The sequence below is a fragment of the Mobula birostris genome, chromosome 10, assembly GCF_030028105.1.
Source record: "Mobula birostris isolate sMobBir1 chromosome 10, sMobBir1.hap1, whole genome shotgun sequence".
In the NCBI taxonomy this organism is placed as follows: domain Eukaryota; kingdom Metazoa; phylum Chordata; class Chondrichthyes; order Myliobatiformes; family Myliobatidae; genus Mobula; species Mobula birostris.
This window is the reverse complement of record NC_092379.1, coordinates 129,106,513-129,124,427: the sequence shown is the minus strand read 5'-3', so window position 1 is coordinate 129,124,427 and position 17,915 is coordinate 129,106,513. Positions and strand designations below refer to the sequence as shown.

General features: G+C 38.2%; 1 protein-coding gene across 4 annotated transcripts in view; it reads right to left on the bottom strand.

The window, feature by feature from the left end:
• ar (androgen receptor) overlaps positions 1–17,915 on the bottom strand; it is a 208,721-nt gene that overhangs the window by 40,112 nt on the left and 150,694 nt on the right. For 2 of the 4 annotated variants that reach the window (XM_072270943.1, XM_072270944.1), the window contains exon 5: positions 11,524–11,668. The exons of the other annotated variants lie outside the window; for them this stretch is intronic. In XM_072270943.1, the coding sequence (XP_072127044.1) occupies positions 11,524–11,668 (145 nt within the window). The remainder of the gene's footprint in view (positions 1–11,523; positions 11,669–17,915) is intronic. 4 annotated transcript variants of the gene reach the window in all.

Genomic DNA, 17,915 nt, shown 5'->3' with positions numbered 1-17,915 from the left:
CTTAATGTAATTCTTCTGAACTTCTCCAGGAGATATCTAATGCAATGAGCAATATGAACTCAATAAACAGACAAGAAACCATAAGTTTTCATGTGGTAATAGCTTCATTGTTTGCTTGGAGTCTTCAGCTGATCAAAGACTAATGTACAGATGCATGTGCCAGAGCTCTTACTATGTCCAAAAATGGTTCACTAATGGATTCCCTAGCTCTCAAGAACAATAAAAAATTTGCGCTAGTTAAATTTTTGCACATAGTATGTGTGCAAAGAAGCAACCATGACGTCTTTTTTGCCCGGCATGCAGATTAAGTATAGTGGCTGTATGCAAAAATATAAATGGCTTGGGAAATGGTAATTTAAGTTTGTGCATTGTTGGAATGGTGAGATAAAGTAAATACAAAAATTACAATTGTATTTAGCAGTTAACTATGTTTTGATTAGCAGTAACACAAAGATTGCACATCACCCCAATGAACTTCTGCGCTCATCTGAAGCTACGAACATATCCACATACTTTGGTTCTTACGAAAGGACTCCGAACTCTCTTGAAATCAAAAGGAGGGAAATTACTGCAACACTTTTACCCAAGTATCCTTCTTTTATCACCAGCACTGCTTCGTTAATTGTGCCAAGGATTGTGCTGCTTTGGATTTTGCACATTTTCAGATGAATGTACAGATAAAGCCTTGAGGGGAAAACTTACTAGAGTTGCAATAATGCAAAAAAAGTTACAAAATGTCACACTCTCAGTTGCTCAATGAGCACAAGTCACAACAGTTCTGCTTCTATTACAAATTCACACTGGTATTATACTATGCTGTCCATTTGCACGATCTGTACACATTTATACAGTTGTGCAAAAAACAAACTATGATATACAATTAGATATACATAAGTAGGAGCTAATAATATTCCTCAAGCACTGCTGTTATGGACGATACCAGGTCACCTTATTAATAACAGATTGTGCTTTGCAATCTGCATATGATGTTCATACTGAGAATATAAAAGCAGGGGGCAGGTGACAAAGTAACTTCTAAAGAGCTAATACACACTCATTAAAAAAAACTTCTTGTAAAGAATATTGAAAATGTTCGGTGAGATAGCAAAGTTTTGCTGAAGACTATAAAAAATGTGAATGTTAGCTCACATGTGCAAAATAATTTGAGCTACGTTAAATGCATGCACTTTGATTCTATTATGATGCTCAACAGGTGGTATCAGAACCAACTGACCAAATAAGCTAGCTTGATAACGGTGGGTCAAAAGCTATGTCACTGAAATCTAATTACAACAGTGCACTTATTTGCTTATCTACTGCTTTGATGACACTACTAAATGTCTCTGATATTGCACATGAACACTCCAAAATTTCAGTGGCACTTTGATTTCTGTTTTGGCTAGATCAGAGTTGTGCCAGAAACAGAGTTCAGTACTGGAACATCTTTTTACTAAGTTTCTGTCTTGATACTTGGAAATTGACTATGTGCATCAGGAATAGTAACATGCAATAACTGTACATCAAGGATCACAGCATTTATGGATCTAAATCCACGACAAATAGGAATAATCTTTTTGTGCGATAGATGAACGGCAGAGAAGGTAAGCAATGTTAAGAGAATAAAATTATTTATACTTGAAGAATAAATCTATAGCAAATAACTCTGTTTTGTAATCTGGTTGTATCTGAGATGTGAGTGAACACTGTGCATTTTTTGGCAAAAGTTGAATTATGTCCTTCATTTTTCTAATGTTTAAATAGATTAAATTCTATCTTGTGCAAAAGAAAATCGAGGCCAAATCAGAGCTAGTCGTGGGATTACTAGAAAGTTAAATATTGTGTTGGGCGGGCACTTAAAGATGATGCCAATGAATGACAAACAGCAAGAGACAGAGACCATATGATTTTGGCAAGACTAGGACTCTGACAAGGCAAAGATATGGAGGTGCACCACAGCAGAAAAATAGTTGAGCCTTTTTGGTGATCACATTCACAGAAACACTTTAAAACAAGTTATTGCAGGAATGTGTACTGGATGCTTCAATCTAGAAGAGAAGGTATCTCTGCTGGTATCAAGGATGAACTCTGGGACGAAAAAAAAAGCACAAGGTGCAATGTTTTTTCTACAAGAGAAAAACCTGTAGCAAACACAGTTCAAAATATTACATCACATTTGGGAAATTAATAAACCAAATTTAAAATATTTTCTCAATGATTGGAGAATTACAATTGCAGAGAGACCAAGACAGCAAGAACTCTCAAACTGAGATAATCAAAAGCTAAGAAACATGCAAACACGGAGGTAGGGAACAACCTCTAACTTCTGGTAACCAATATCCTCTCTTCCTCCACTCCTCTTCACACCCTTTTGCTTTCTCCCCAGTCCTTTCGCTCTTTCTTCAGTTTTCTTTTACCTCCCCCATCCTCTCAACATGCCCCTTGCCCCACACCTCCCACCCTCATGAAACCTCTTGGTTTTCTTGGCTGCGTAAGTCTAGGGAAGACTACCTCCGGCCCTGCCAAATTTGTGAGATTGAGGTATTCTCCAACTCCAAACCCTTGTTTGTGTGGATGCTGTATAATTTGCAACCCTGTTACAAATTAGTGCCACAAAATAACAGAGAGTACACCGCATATGATTAAAAGACTATATTAATGAATCTTAATTTGACTAAAGGGTTAGCAAAGAACAAAAAGGGCTCATTTTGCCTTCTTTCTTTCCAGTCCCAGTGAAGGTTTTAGCCTAAAACATCAACTGTTAATTTCCTCCATAGATAATGTCTTACCCTGCTGTTCCCTCTCCGGGGGTGGGGGTCGTTGCTCCAGATATTCAGTAACGGCAGTGTCTCTTCTGTCTCCCTTTCTATTACAATCTATGCCTCCATTTACAAAGGCAAGCATCTCAATTTCTTAAAAAAATATTTTACACGTGTTCTCCCACTTTCAATTAAATATGCACATACAGTATATAATCGCTAGAACTCTTTTCTTGTTAACTCTATTAGAATAGTGCCTCCTGACATATTATGTAATCTCATTATTACTAACAAAAGATACTTCCCCATTTCTTAACATAAAATTTCATCTGTCTTCTAGTCACCATTTTTATCAGTTTGTCATTGTGCATTTCTAAACTGTATAGAAACACAGAAAACCTACAGCACAATACAGGCCCTTCGGCCCACAAAGCTGTGCCGAACATGTCCTTACCTGAGAAATTTCCTAGGGTTACCCATAGCCCACTATTTTTTCTGAGCTCCATATACCTGTCCAGGAGTCTCTTAAAAGACCCTATCATATCCGCCTCCACCACCGTTGCTGGCAACCCATTCCATGTACTCACCGCGTTAAAAAACTTACCCCTGACATCTCCTCTGTATCTACTTCTAAGCACCTTAAAACTGTGCCCTCTCGTGCTAGCCACTCCAGCCCTGGGAAAAAGCCTCTGACTATCACACGATCAATGCCTCTCATCATCTAATACACCTCTATCAGTTCACTTCTCATCCTCCACCGCTACAAGGAGAAAAGGCCGAGATCACTCAACCTATTCTCATAAGACATGCTCCCCAATCCAGGGAACATCCTTGTAAATCTCCTCTGCACCCTTCCTATGGTTTCCACATCCTTCCTATAGTGAGGTGACCAGAACTGAGCACAGTACTCCAAGTGGGGTCTGACCAGGGTTCTATATAGCTGCAACATTACCTCTTGGCTCCGAAACTCAATCCCACAATTGATGAAGGCCAATGCACTGTATGTTTTCTTAACCAGAGTCAACCTGTGCAGCAGCCTTGAGTGTCCTATGGACTCTGACCCCAAGATCCCTCTGATCCTCCACACTGCCAAGAATCTTACCATTAATACTATATTCTGCCATCATATTTGACCTACCAAAATGAACCACCTCACACTTATCCGGGTTGAACTCCATCTGCCACTTCTCAGCCCAGTTTTGCATCCTATCAATGTCCCGCTGTAACCTTTGACAGCTCTCCAGACTATCCACAACACCTCCAACCTTTGTGTCATCAGCAAATTTACTAGCCCATCCCTCCACTTCCTCATGCAGGTCATTTATAAAAATCACGAAGAGTAGAGGTCCCAGAACAGATCTCTGAGGCACACCACTGGTCAACGACCTCCATGCAGAATATGACCTGTCTATAACCACTCCTTGCCTTCTGTGGGCAAGCCAGTTCTGGATCCACAAAGCAATGTCCCCTTGGATCCAATGCCTCCTTCCTTTCTCAATAAGCCTTGCATGGGGTACCTTGTCAAATGCCTTGCTGAAATCCATATACATTACATCTACTGCTCTACCTTCATCAATGTGTTTAGTCACATCCTCAAAAAATTCAATTAGGCAATGTATATGTATTAATAATTTGAACTTGCCACGAATGCTAATAGTGATGCTTGGGGAACTTCAGAATACAACTTTCTTCAATTCAAAAACAAAACAACCTGGCAGTCCTAGTCTGTATTGTTTTGCTGTGCCAACCTTCTGCCCATACTGCTACTGGCCTTTCTACGGGCTTCAGTCTTGATGACAAGCCTAATATTTGTCAATTTGTCAACTGAAATTCCCTCAACCATCTATTTTATTGAAAGAAAATCTCAAATCAAGTTAAGCACAAGTGCTGGCTGGCTGTGTCATGCTTTCAACTTTCTTGTCCTCGACTATCAAATTTGTTTCTCTAACTTTCAGATGTTTATGATTAAGGCCTCTCTAACTTCATCCTTTACTTTTCTCGGTAACCTATTTCATGTGAACCAGGTGATGTGTTTACCAAGTGCAGCTAACCTTTAGAGTATCTCCCCCTTTTTTTTAACCCTATGCAGAATATCTGCTGTACCTTCTTTTTCTGAGATACTGACATCTCTTCCTATGTAAAGACTGATATAAAGTATTAATTTAATACCTTAGACATGCACTTCGCCTCTACATGAAGATTTCACTTTTGGCCTCGTGATCAGATTTTTGGATCTCCTCTGATGTTTGCTGCTAGTGTTTTGTCATCCTCCCTGACTCACATTTCTTTTTATACTTCTCCTCAGAACTGGTTCTCACATATTAACAAACTGGCACCTCTCAAACAACTTTCCTATTGGTCCATTTTGCTCTCTAGCACTTCAGTCATCAGGAATCTCTGCTTTATTTTTGCTTCCCTTTTTCCTTATGTACCTAGACTGCAACTGAAATCTTCACTATTAAATGTTCATTTCTAGTTTTGCGTGCAAATCTTTGATTCCACTTTACCCAGAATAGATCTGTGCATAGCCCATTGAAAATAGGCCCTACTCCAATTCTATTTTATCAATCTCTTCTTTGCCTGCTGTCTGAAACTGAACTACATCATCTGCAAGCCTGGGTGTAACATCCGAACGCAAACCGAATTTCAAGAAACATATCTCAACACTAATCATTTTACACTGCTATAGTAGTAAAACATATGCAAATTAAACACTCACCTACACCTTTGCTAGTTCATTACTTGACTATTTCAACATATAGCTGAGCAATTTTCTTTGTTTAGCACTTAGCAAATTTAAGTAATCCAAAACTGTTGTCATATCTTCACTTCAGTTAGTTCTGTTTCAATCAACCCCGTACACGCTGAAGCTCCTAATTAAGCAAAGCCTTTATTTCAAAATATTTAATTTATTCACAGCATACAAACGCTACTAGTAAGATTAGTATCATATATGGACTATATATTCGTCCATTTTCATTTGTCCTTTGAATTTTTACCTATCCTCTGAGTTGGCATGCCACTCATTTTGGAGGCAATTAGATTTCGTCAGTAAGTGCTGCTCTTAGGCAGCAACTCTTTCATGAAAAAAAATCAACCTATTTCTGAAACTTTTTATTGCCTTGCCCTTTCTCCATTTCTAAAATTGTCTTCCAGATTGAACCTTTTAAAACGTATTTACCCAATTCCGGCCCCTTAATCAACTCTTAATGGAATGCGCATGTTGGGATCTGGAGCAGTCTTAAACAATCTGCCTTTGCAATTATGTATTCAGATGAGAAGCTCAAATGCTCTAGAACTCCCGCACTAATAACCTTGCTGCTTCACCCCTGTTTTTAATATGCATTTTAATACCACTTCCTTTGTCTAATTTCTTAGCCAGCATCTAGATTTTTTTTTGGACTAAGCTCTGATGATGCACTTTGGGATGTTTTCACAAGATTAAAAATACACTTGCTACACATGGCAATTGTTGCTTTGCAAAAAATCTGATTTTCTTTTAAGAATTTCTCAACTGCTTCAAATTTATACTGTTAATTCATTCTACAATAGTTGCTTAGAAAAAAGTTGCTGTGTAGTAGGAAACATTTGGCTTTTATGATTACAGGGAAATGCTGCCATCAAAAGTTGTGGGAAAAAATAGAAAAATATCCAAGGACATTTTGAAATACAGCTCAATAGTCTACCCTACTCCTATTTAAAGTTAATATCTTATTTTGGATTTGTTTTTAAATTCTGAGTTTTCTTTACTTTTCCTAATTTAAATTTCAATTAGCACATCTTTCATATGCAAATATGTATTTTAATTAACTGCATTTAATCTTTGAATATTTGAGTATTTTTTCTGAATATAACATTGAATATCTCAAGATTCTTAAAACACACCTACACAGTGAGCACAATTTGTTCGAAGTACTTAATCACCATGTACCAACACATTAGATTTTTCTAGCATTGTTCTTTTTAAATTTATTTTATTCTCAGTACAAGAAATAAACGGCAAGTCTAATAGATTTTAAACACCTTCATCAAATCACTCACAAAATATTCAAGCCACTCCATAATGAAGAAACTGCTGGAGGAATTAGTTTGGTCAAACAAGATATGTGGAATTGAAGGGATGATTTATCTTTCAGATCGAGATCCTGCATCATTACTGAGTGTGCAGGGTGACAGGGAAAGATGAGGTGGGGCCTAGCAGAAGATGGGTAGAATCAAAAAAGGGATAATTGACTGGTAGCAAGGAAGAAAAAAGTAGAGACAGAGGCTGGAGGTGATAAGAGACTCACCATTTCTATTCTCTCCCCACCCCCATCTTACTCTATCTACCTTTACCCCCAAATAGCAAAAGTACACTTGTGTATAGGTGTAACACAGCTGAATATGTAGGAAAGTGAAGATGTTCCGTGCTTTTTAAAATCATTTCAAGGTGACTTGGTTTTCTTCACACAACCTGAAAACGTTACCCAGGGTTTTTTTTTGGAGTACAATAATCCTGCAGGTCATGGAAAGGATACAATAATAGGTAAACAACAGGAATTCTGCAGATGCTGGAAATTCAAGCAACACACATAAAAGTTGCTGGTGAACGCAGCAGGCCAGGCAGCATCTCTAGGAAGAGGTGCAGTCAACGTTTCAGGCCGAGACCTGATGAAGGGTCTTGGCCTGAAACGTCGACTGCACTTCTTCCTAGAGATGCTGCCTGGCCTGCTGCGTTCACCAGCAACTTTTATGTGTGTTACAATAATAGGTAGCTTTGCTTACTGTTGCTATTTTAAACCTTTCTGCCTCATGCAAAGGACACAATAGTATAAAGCTTGTGCATTGTTGCTATTTCAAAACTATTTATCAGATAGCTTCTTGTTAGTATTTAGGCTTCCCTTAGCTATTGACAGACCAGGCTGGTGGCGTAGCGGCATCAGTACCGGACTTCGGGACGAAGGTCCTGAGTTCAAATCAAGCCGGCTCCCCTGCACGCTTTCCATCTGAGCTGGTGATCTCTTTGGAAACTCACCCGGCAGAAGGCAATAGCAAACCACTGCTGTAACTTGCCTCGTACGCGGTTCCCTACTACGTCTGAAAGGCATGGAGGGAAATCATCCACTAACCAGAGAAACTCTGGATGCGACGTACCTTTTCTTTTTTAGCTATTGATAATTTAATCTTTTTAACCCTCATATCCTACTCATTTCCTAATGGAAAAATGGACACAGAAATAGTATTAAGAGATTACTGATAAATCAGTTGTGTCTACAAGCTAATACTTGTTTAACTGCATTCAAACGAGAGGATAAAAACATCAATTTCATGACATGAGTTGGAAGTTAAAACAGCTAATGCCACTGCAGCAAGTAAATGAGGTAAAAAAAAATGGATATAGGAAAAATTAATGTGCAAAATATTTGCAAACCAGTCAACAAGGAAGGGAATCTACTACCCATATCTGGTGTGGTCTTTGTCACAATTTCTGAATTTTCCTTAAGTTTAGTGACATTTCCCAACAGTTCTCTATGCATTTTTGTTTGTCCACGAAGGGTAGCAGTGTCTTTTATTTGCTATGGCTAATTTTTGAACTTCTCTCCATAACCTTTGCCCCTTTTCCTCCTTGAGGTAGTTCTTCATGACGATCTGTGATGCTTCAATACTTTTAATTAAAAATGCTTATGTGAAGATAAATGTTTTGGAATAGTGTAAAACTGCAGATTCTATATAAATGGTTGTTTTAGTTGATTATTTTGAGGCTAAATCTTAGTTTATGATGATCAGACTCAGATGTTCTTTGCAGAAGTATCACATATTGGCTTGGTCTCCAACACAATGATCCTCATTTTTATCGATCTCTACTTGCTGTTTTCTATCCACTAAGGAATTGTCTAACACCGTAAAAGTGCACTTGCTTTTGGGCTTTCATTGTGTCCTAAAAGACACAGGTAGAAAAAGGGTTGAGTTACAGCAGTGTGAATACAGGCAGAAGTCTTAAAAGTAGGACCTCAAAGGTTGTGATCTCCAAGTTACTCGTGGTGCCACATGCTAGGGAGGATAGAAACAGGATAGTGCACTGAATCCATGTCTGAAGTGCTGGTGTAGGAAGCAAACGTTCAGTCGACCTGTACTAAAAGGATGGGCTGTACCTGAACAGGAGGAGGGCAAGATACTAACAAGGAGATTTACTAGAGCTATTCCGAAGGGTTTAAACTAGGGCAGGGAGATGAGACCTAAAGCAGTAGTGTGGCTGATGGACAAGCTGAGGCAAATATAAATGTTGAAGTGAACAAGTTCAATATGCAGGACAGAGAGCAAGTAAGGTCTGATGACTAAACCACATCTATTTTAATCCAAGAAGCCTGACAGCTAAGGTGGTGAGCTTAGGGAATGGATATCATAGTTATAAAAAGAAATATGGTTGAAGGAGGAGCAGTACTGATAGTTCAATGTTTCACGGCAAAATTTTACAGGCATAATTGAGATGGAGGTAAGAGGAGGGGGAATTGTTTTTTGATTGGAGGAAGAATCCAGGAAAATGTTCTCAGTCTCAGTGTGCAGAGGGGTTTATGCAATCAATAGGAAACCTCACCCCCACCACCCAGGGTAGGGAGCTTAAAACTAAAGAGCAGTGAGAAGGAAAAGATTTGAAAGGAATCCGAAGGTCAATCTTTCCCCCTCGTAGAGGGTGCTAGACATACAGAACAATCTGTGAGAGGAAGAACTAGGAGCAGGTACAATTAGAATATTTTAAAGACATCTAGACATAAATATTTTAGGAAATATTTAGAGGGAAATAGTCCAAATGCAGATATGCAACTTGATCAACATGGAAGAGTTGGGCCAAAGGGCCCATTTCTGTGCTGTATCTCCACAGGTTTTGGTTAAGACTGAAAAGCTGACCTTTTGTATGGAGGAATGCAATAACTGAAACAAAAAACAATCTTTCACCTATAACAAACCATTCCTTTGTGCTATGCTGTTAGATTAGTGATGTCTAATCTGATTTCCTAACATCACATTGATATTTTTTGAGGCTGTTGAAATGCATCATTTCTCATAGCAAATTAAGACAGGACCGCCTCTTAAGGTGTACGCAGAATTTTAGTGAGTAATGTTCCCCACCCCCAGACGTCAAGAAGATATGATTCTGCAGCCTGATCTTTATAACGAAGTAAGGAAGTCCACTTTGCTATTATCATTCTGGTGGCCAGCAGGATGGAGACCCAAGGTGTTCTTTTTAAAAAACATAAGTTATTTAAAAACTGACCAAAAATGGTTAAGATTTCAATGGTGGGCAATTCTGCAATTTTTAAAGTTGTTTTTAAAAGAGAAGAGCAAAGCATGCGTTGTGCACTTGCAATTTTTCAGGATTTTTTTTAATAAGCACTACTCACAGTTGAAAACATGTGATGATGAACTGTCCCTTAATTCCTTCTAAAAATTTCTATTAAACTATTTTGATTCAGAAAGCAACAACTGCACATTGGTTTAAGCTATAAATGAAAGTTACTAAATATTTTAATAGTAATTCAGACATTAAATGCTTAAGTACACAAGTCAACTTGAGTACTATACCAAGAGAAGCCAAGAAGTTCATGTTAAATCACAAGAGAAATATTAATTTTGGAGCACTATTTTGATATATAGGTTCAATCAAATAAACTTGAGGAATTTGCACAGTGGACTTTTGAGTATAATGTCATTCCTTGTAGACTGACATGATTTAAATTTATATAGTAGATTCTATTTTCATGTAAACTGAAAAACTTATCTATTTATTTTCCTAAAGATTACTGATTCTTTGCTGGACATTTCAATGTACTGTCAAAGTGAAACAATTAGACATGGAAAGAAAATTTTACAAATTTGCACAATGTATCCATATCTCTGTTTAAAAAAAAGTGTAAATAGGTTAAAAACAGCCTACCACATAGAACTTTTCATAACCTGAAGAAACTTGTGAAATGCTGTGTAGTGAAGCAGAGGAAAATTAGCTGCTGCATTTAATGGGCTTATTGCAAAAGGCATTGCTTAAGAATTTCAAGGAAAGTCACCCTCCCTGTAATTGGCACATGTTAAACAACAAATACTTAATTTTAATCAGTTTAACATTTTAATAGCAAAGATTATCATGAACAAAATAGATCACCAATTAAAAAAAATAAATCCACAGAATTTCCCAGAACAATTAAATCAAGTCATATCTGCAAAATTTGCAGACGTTATCTAGTCAACTGTGTTTTTAAACACAACTAGTTAAAATTCTAATCTACAGTATTCAAAGATACTTGATAAATTAGTTTTTTTGGTCTTCCCCTCAAACTGTATGAAAAACTCATGAAAGTTATTAAAATTAAGGATACAGCAATTATACTCTTATCAAAATAAATAATTAGCAATAGTGATAATTTTCATCCTTTTAAAAAGCATTCAATTTAACACAATTAAATAAAAATAGAGTAAAGCCCACCATTTGCTACTTGTTTTATCTGTCGAATTGGAACTAATGCAAAAGAAAGAAGCAGTTTTCCGAAGTCATCAACAGGAAACAAGATTCCAGCACCCGTGGAAGTTACAACAAACTTAAAATTCTGGCTGATCAAATCATACATAATAAGTTTGGAATTAAGCAGATGTGAATCATGTTCCTTATTCAGAAAGAGGAAGACTTCTACCACCAGTATCTTTTTTAGGATTTGATTGAAAAATTAACATGAATTACTTACAAATTATTTAATTTTAACCTGAGTTGGGCACCCCTACCAGAAATACGTTCACTTACTCATTAAATACCAAGTCTGGTGCAAAGTAGAGCATTCTGGCATTGACAATTCTATAGGACCTCCATCCCATTGCGAAGACCATAACTGCCATCCACGAATACTGTATGAGATTCATTTGGTCATCCACATGTAAATTGCGAAAACCTGCAGACAAGGAGCACTTGTGCTGAAATAATGTTACAGTATGCAATGATCAGTACACAGCTTGGCAAAGAACAGAGCTTCTTAGCACTAAGGACAATTTATTAATGGTGCAAATGCATAAACTGTTATGATGCTTTTTGCACTGATCATGGTGAGCAATTTTAACCATTCTTGGAGTTAAATTACAGTACCACCATTCTCAGCTTGAATTTACTCCACTGTAAGTAGGTAAATCTTAATAACATTGAGCAAACTTGTAAGCCATTTTCTGAGCAACTTAAATATCATAGTGATCGAAGGGAGCTCACCATTGGAAAACAAAATTTAGCACTTCTGCAAGGTATGTTATGTCCCCAATAATTTTAGATGCATAAAATATGCTCCCTTGCTGCAAACTAAATTTATTTTGCGACTGCTAAGACATTTAATTTGCGCAGTGGGTAAGACATTTAATTTGCGCAGTAGGGCTATTAGCTGGAGATCTCAGTGGATTTTTATATTGAATAAAAAACAAATAGCTTGCTCAATATATGTGACCTCACACGGAATGGATGCTGCTGCAGAGCTTGCAATGAAAAGAATAAACTCTTGACTGAAATGCAACTATCTGAACATAACTTTGCCACATACAGAAACAGTGGGGAATATCAAATTTACATGCCATACATTGAGTTACCTAGTTTGATAATAGTAGAGTTGCACCTGATGATTGAGAGATTTAACAGGGAAGCATTAACTCTTTAAGACTTTTAGAAACAATTGATGTTCCTACAAAAGTACATATTCCCACTAAAGTCAGGCCTTATACATTGGACTTCTTCCAGACCTGCACTGGAACTGTCCACAGTTTCAACAACTTGTCTACTGAAGTACAATCAAAAATCAAAGACACATTATTCAGTAGAGACAACACTTCATCAAAGAGTTAATGGCCAATAAGAGTGAGGGGAAATAATTCTGAACACTTATCATCATCATCATCATCAGGTGCCATGCCCAGTTTGAGCTTTGACTGCCATGGCCCACACACTCCTGTTTCGGGTCAAGTGGATCAATTCATTGGTATTCATTTCCAGTTCTCTGGCTGCTGTCTCCAGCATCATTTGTCTTTGTCTTCCTCTTGTTTTCTTCCCTTCAACCTTTCCCATAATTACCATGCATTCTAACTCCTCTTTCCTAATCATATGTCCAATGAAGTTACATTGCCTTTTCATGATCTCATACATTATTTCTCTTTTTGTGTTTGCTCTGTTCATGACATCCTCGTTAGATATTCGTTTCGTCCATGATATTCTTTGCATCCTCCTCAAAAACCACATCTCTGCTGCTACAATTCGTTTCCTCATGTTACTAGATATTGTCCAACATTCTGAGCCATATAACATAACTGGATAAACTTAACATTTCAGTACTCTGAGGCGGGTTGTCATGCCTAGTTTAGTATTGGTCAGTATACTCTTCACTCTCGTAAAGGTGTCTTTTGCCATTCCTATTCTTCTCTTGATGTCCAAGTCACACCTGCCATCTGATGTCACCCAGCTTCCTAAGTAGCAAAAGTTCTGTACTTGTTTTATGTCTTCCCCATTTATTCTCACACTTATAGGATTCCCAAATTACATTAAACCTTAGGAGTTATCAAATGAAGCTTTGATGGCATTCAGGGAACCTGTGGAAACTGCAGTGCCCATAATAAGCAACAACAGTTTAAAACATTTCCATGGGCTTTGTAACCACAGGATTCTGTAGGTAAGTACAAAAAAAACCCTTCAATTTGTAAGTATGTACATTAATATCATCTTTATTTAAAAGTTAATGAAAAGTCCAAGAACAGCAGCAGAAAAGGTCATCATATGCAGATACAGCAAATGATACCAAATGCCAACTATAGATACACGCTGAAAGCAAGTACATCAAAACACTCAAACTGGTGCCTGAAACCACTATTTCATATGGACGGATTATTTGATCATAAACAACTTTACAATTCTCAATCCTTTCAGTTTTACAGAATAACCAGCAAGGTCTATGATTTCATGTATAAAGGAATTTTGTGTGACCATAGCGTCACTGCCAAATCAGTGCAAGAGAATAATAATGCCAAGAGTGAAATTATCAACAATATACAATGGAAGAATGGTGTTAACTTCCAAGTAATACCGTAATTAAATTTAAGTGATAAATAATATTTGCTTTCAAGGAGTCCTTTTAGATTGAGAAAGTACTTTGACAGTAGTATTGCACTGAACCCAGACAAACAACTCAGTTCTGAAGGCAGAGTTTCCATTAGTGTCACAAGCTAGGTGCCTCCATTTCTTGGTTGCTCATAGTATTGTGTCCATACCATGACAATAAACTGACTTTCCTTAATATGTTATGGCCTATTCTACATACGTTTTGATGAGTATTCATAATTTTTTCTGCAAAAGGCTCAGGATTTTTTGTTATGAAAAACATAACTGCTTATAGATATAGGTGCAGTGAATCCTGGCTTCCATGGAGATTTCTGCGTTTTGCACTTGAGTATTCTCCCACATGCCTAAGGCATTCATGTTGGTAGGTTAAACAGCTAATATAAATTGCCCCAAGTTAGTGTGTGGTAGAATTTGGGAGAGAATGATAATAAAATGGGATTAATGTAGGACTAATGTAAATGTGGCTGTCAGTCAGCACAGGCATGATAGACCAAAGGGCTCATCTCTGTGCTGCATCTCTCTGACTGTATAACTTGGGAGTCAAATTAGCATTCTATTTAAATGTTTGTACCTGTGGACTAGTTAGACCAATGATATTAGGAGCTTGGAAGTAACAAAACAACTGCTGTTTAAGATTAAGACTGGAACACCTTCTCTAGTTCATACTCAACATCCAACCACTGGAAGTAGCCATTGTCATCCCATCTACTGTTGTCATTTTCAGAGAGCAAGAAGCTCGCACTCCTGATGGTAAAGCTATTTATATTTCTCTTGCATTTGATGAGCCAAAGTACAACACTTCACTAATCTCGATTAAGCATCATCTGTTATTTCTCTGCCTACATTTGCAACTGGTCTTGAAACTGCTGAATCCTTTCACAATCATCTTCACTACTTACAACTCCTGTTTTATGGTTCTGGTTTTTAACTAGCCACTTAACTCACTAAATTCTCTTTTCAGGACCTTGTCTCTTACCCTGCCTATGGTATTGGTACCAATAAGAACTACACCATCTGGCAGTCACTCTCCCCTTTCACAATGTCCTATCCCTACTCCAACACATCCTTGATCCTAGCACCAGAGAGATAATCACCAGGAGCACCAGGAGACTCCCTGACGGTGGTGTCTGAAAAGAGGATGCTGTCCAAGTTGCATGCCATCTTGAACAAAGTCTCCCATTCACTACCTAATGGACTGGGTGGGCACAGGAGTACATTCAGCCAGAGACTCATTCCACCAAGATCCAACACTGAGCGTCATAGGAAGTCATTTCTGCCTGTGGTCATCAAACATTACAACTCCTCCCTTGGAGGGTCAGACACCCTGAGCCAATAGGCTGGTCCTGGACTTATTTCCTGGCATAATTTACATATTACTATTTAATTATTTATGGTTTTATATTGATATATTTATACTCTTTTCATGGTTGGGGCAACTGTAATGAAAATCAATTTCCCTTGGGATCAAGAAAGTATGAATATGACTATGACTAATGCACCATCCTTGAACAGCAGTCTATGCTGTTATCAAGTTGCCTATCACTGTTGCTTGTCTACAGACTTTGCCCTGCCTTGCCGTACATGAGTCAATTGTTGTGCTATAAATCTGGCTGCTGGTTATCCTTCACCACCACTCCCAATTCACCAAGAGACATCCTGTCTCATTTTCAGCATGGGATCCAGTCTTTATAAATGTTTGTCTCTCCTTCCTACTCTTTCCTCCCCTCCCCCCACCCGCTGAGAAGGTCAAAGCCCTATGCTTCCTTCTGGAAGATGGACAGTACCAACTCCCCTCATCCACTAGTATGAACTTGCTTTCACCCTCAGTTTCTCTTTCAATTCCTCGCACTTGCTACAAATTAAAGCCATAGCCACAGGTATTCACAGGGCTCTCACCAAGTTTGTCTTTTTAATGCCTACATGTTACAGTCCCAGTTTAAACCTACTCTGGCATCAACCCTAAATGAATTTGCATTGGTGTTGCCTCTTGCACTCTTGGGTAGCTCATCACTTTTATCACCTTCACTCCAAACTTCCACTCTGCCCTCAAATTCATTTCTACAATTCCAGACACCTCTCCCCCTTTTCTGTATCTGCCTCAATTTCAGAAAACAAACTATTCACTGACATTTACTATAAACCTACTGACTTCCACTGCCACCTTGACTACAACTCCTCGCACCCAAACCTCTTGTAAGGACTTCATCTCTTAATCATTACCTGTGTCTACTGGTTCTTTCACACTCATGCTCCCAAAACTCTCCTTCCAATTCCTCTCTCTCCCAACTGTCACAGTTTCATTTCCTTCCTCACCTGGCTCTGCCTGGCTATGTTACTGCCCTCCTGGTTCTTCTATCCTGTCCCCCAGCAGGTTTGACCACTCCTCACTCACCCCTTAATCTGGTTTCACTCATCACCTGCCTCAGTTAGCAGACTCTAGCACAGGGGTAGGCAACCTACGGCCCGTGGGACAGATCCGGCCCGTGAAGGTACTTTGACCGGCCCATGAGCAAATATTGAGAGACTATGCTTATCTGGCCCACGAGCGATTTTTCCTTTTTCTGAGTGTTTCATGCGACCACAATGATGGACGTGCATGGCGTCTTGTTACACTGGCCCCAGGTTCCGTTTTGTTCCAAACCAAACACTGGTATACATGAGTGACGGGAAGGCACACTACCTTATTAATATGTATTAGATACTCCCCGTGCACGTGCAGGTTTTCAGATGGGATCGTTCAAATTTGTAAATAGAAACAGCGTCACTGTGTTTTAACAAGAAATCCACGCTAAGTATCCAGATATTTACATGTGCTACGTGTTTTGAAATAAAATCAAAGAAAAGAATTCCAATGGCAATGAATGCAAAATGCAGGAAGGTAGACTTTGAGTGCCGAAAAAAGTGAAAATGAACAAAATACCCGTGCCAGCTATGAAGTCTCAAAACGTATTGCAGAAAAGATGAATGCTTTTACAAATGGAGAGTTTGTCAAACAAAGTTTACTGGCAGTGATGGATATTGTTTGTCCTGAAAAGAAATCTTTATTTGCATCTATCAGCAAGAACGATCACACGGCAAGTTGAAGAAATGTCAGCAGATGTTAAAAGTTGTTTAAGGCATGCCTGCAACGAATTGCATTTTTTTCAATTGTGCTTGATGAGAGTACAGACTTGAGAGGCACTGCTCAACATGCAGTGTTTGTGCGATGAGTGACCTCAACTTTTCAAATTTTTTAAGCATTTATTCAATTAAGGACACGGTTACTGGAGCAGACATTTTTGAAGATTTGCTGAAAATGATGTCAGAAATGAAACTTAATGTGTCGAAGCTAATTGGCATCACAACTGATGGGGCACCAGCAATGGTGGGACAGAAAAACTAAACTGAGTTCTTTGATTACTAATCAGTATCTTTGGTTAAGCACAAATGATTTTCTAGCACGTGTTATTCATTAATTTGACGCAAAACATAATTAGATGTATTTAAATGGATAATTCCCAAATTTCAAGTTTTTTTATGGCATTTATCTGGCTCGTCATCTGCTCATTAATACACAATCCGGCCCACAGAGGCAAAAAGGTTGCTGACCCCTGTTCTAGCAATTGCACCTTCGCTTCCAGTTATTATCTTCTATCCTCCACCTTTAATTTCCAACCCACCCTCCCCACTCGACCAGGATTCATTGGCCAACTGTGTAGTTAAGAGGGCTATCATATAAAACTGAAGAGTCTAGGTATTTCTTCTCAGGATGGCAAATGTCAGGAATTCTCGACCCAAGTGGGTTGCAGAAGTTACATTATAGGAAGTACTTAATGAGTCAGATGTTATGTTTTTGCAAGATCAGGAGTATGGAGTGCAACACAGAACTGGCAAAGAAAAGGAATTGAGGACTGGGTATATTAACCATGTTTTGAGCCATATTTTATATGCAACTCACTAATGTTGAAGTCATTCTTAATTCTTTTTGGCCCTTTAATTTTGACTTCTCAGACAACAGCACATTTCTGCCCTGACACTTGAATTTCTGCCATACTGCTAGTGTCTTCCATAGTGAA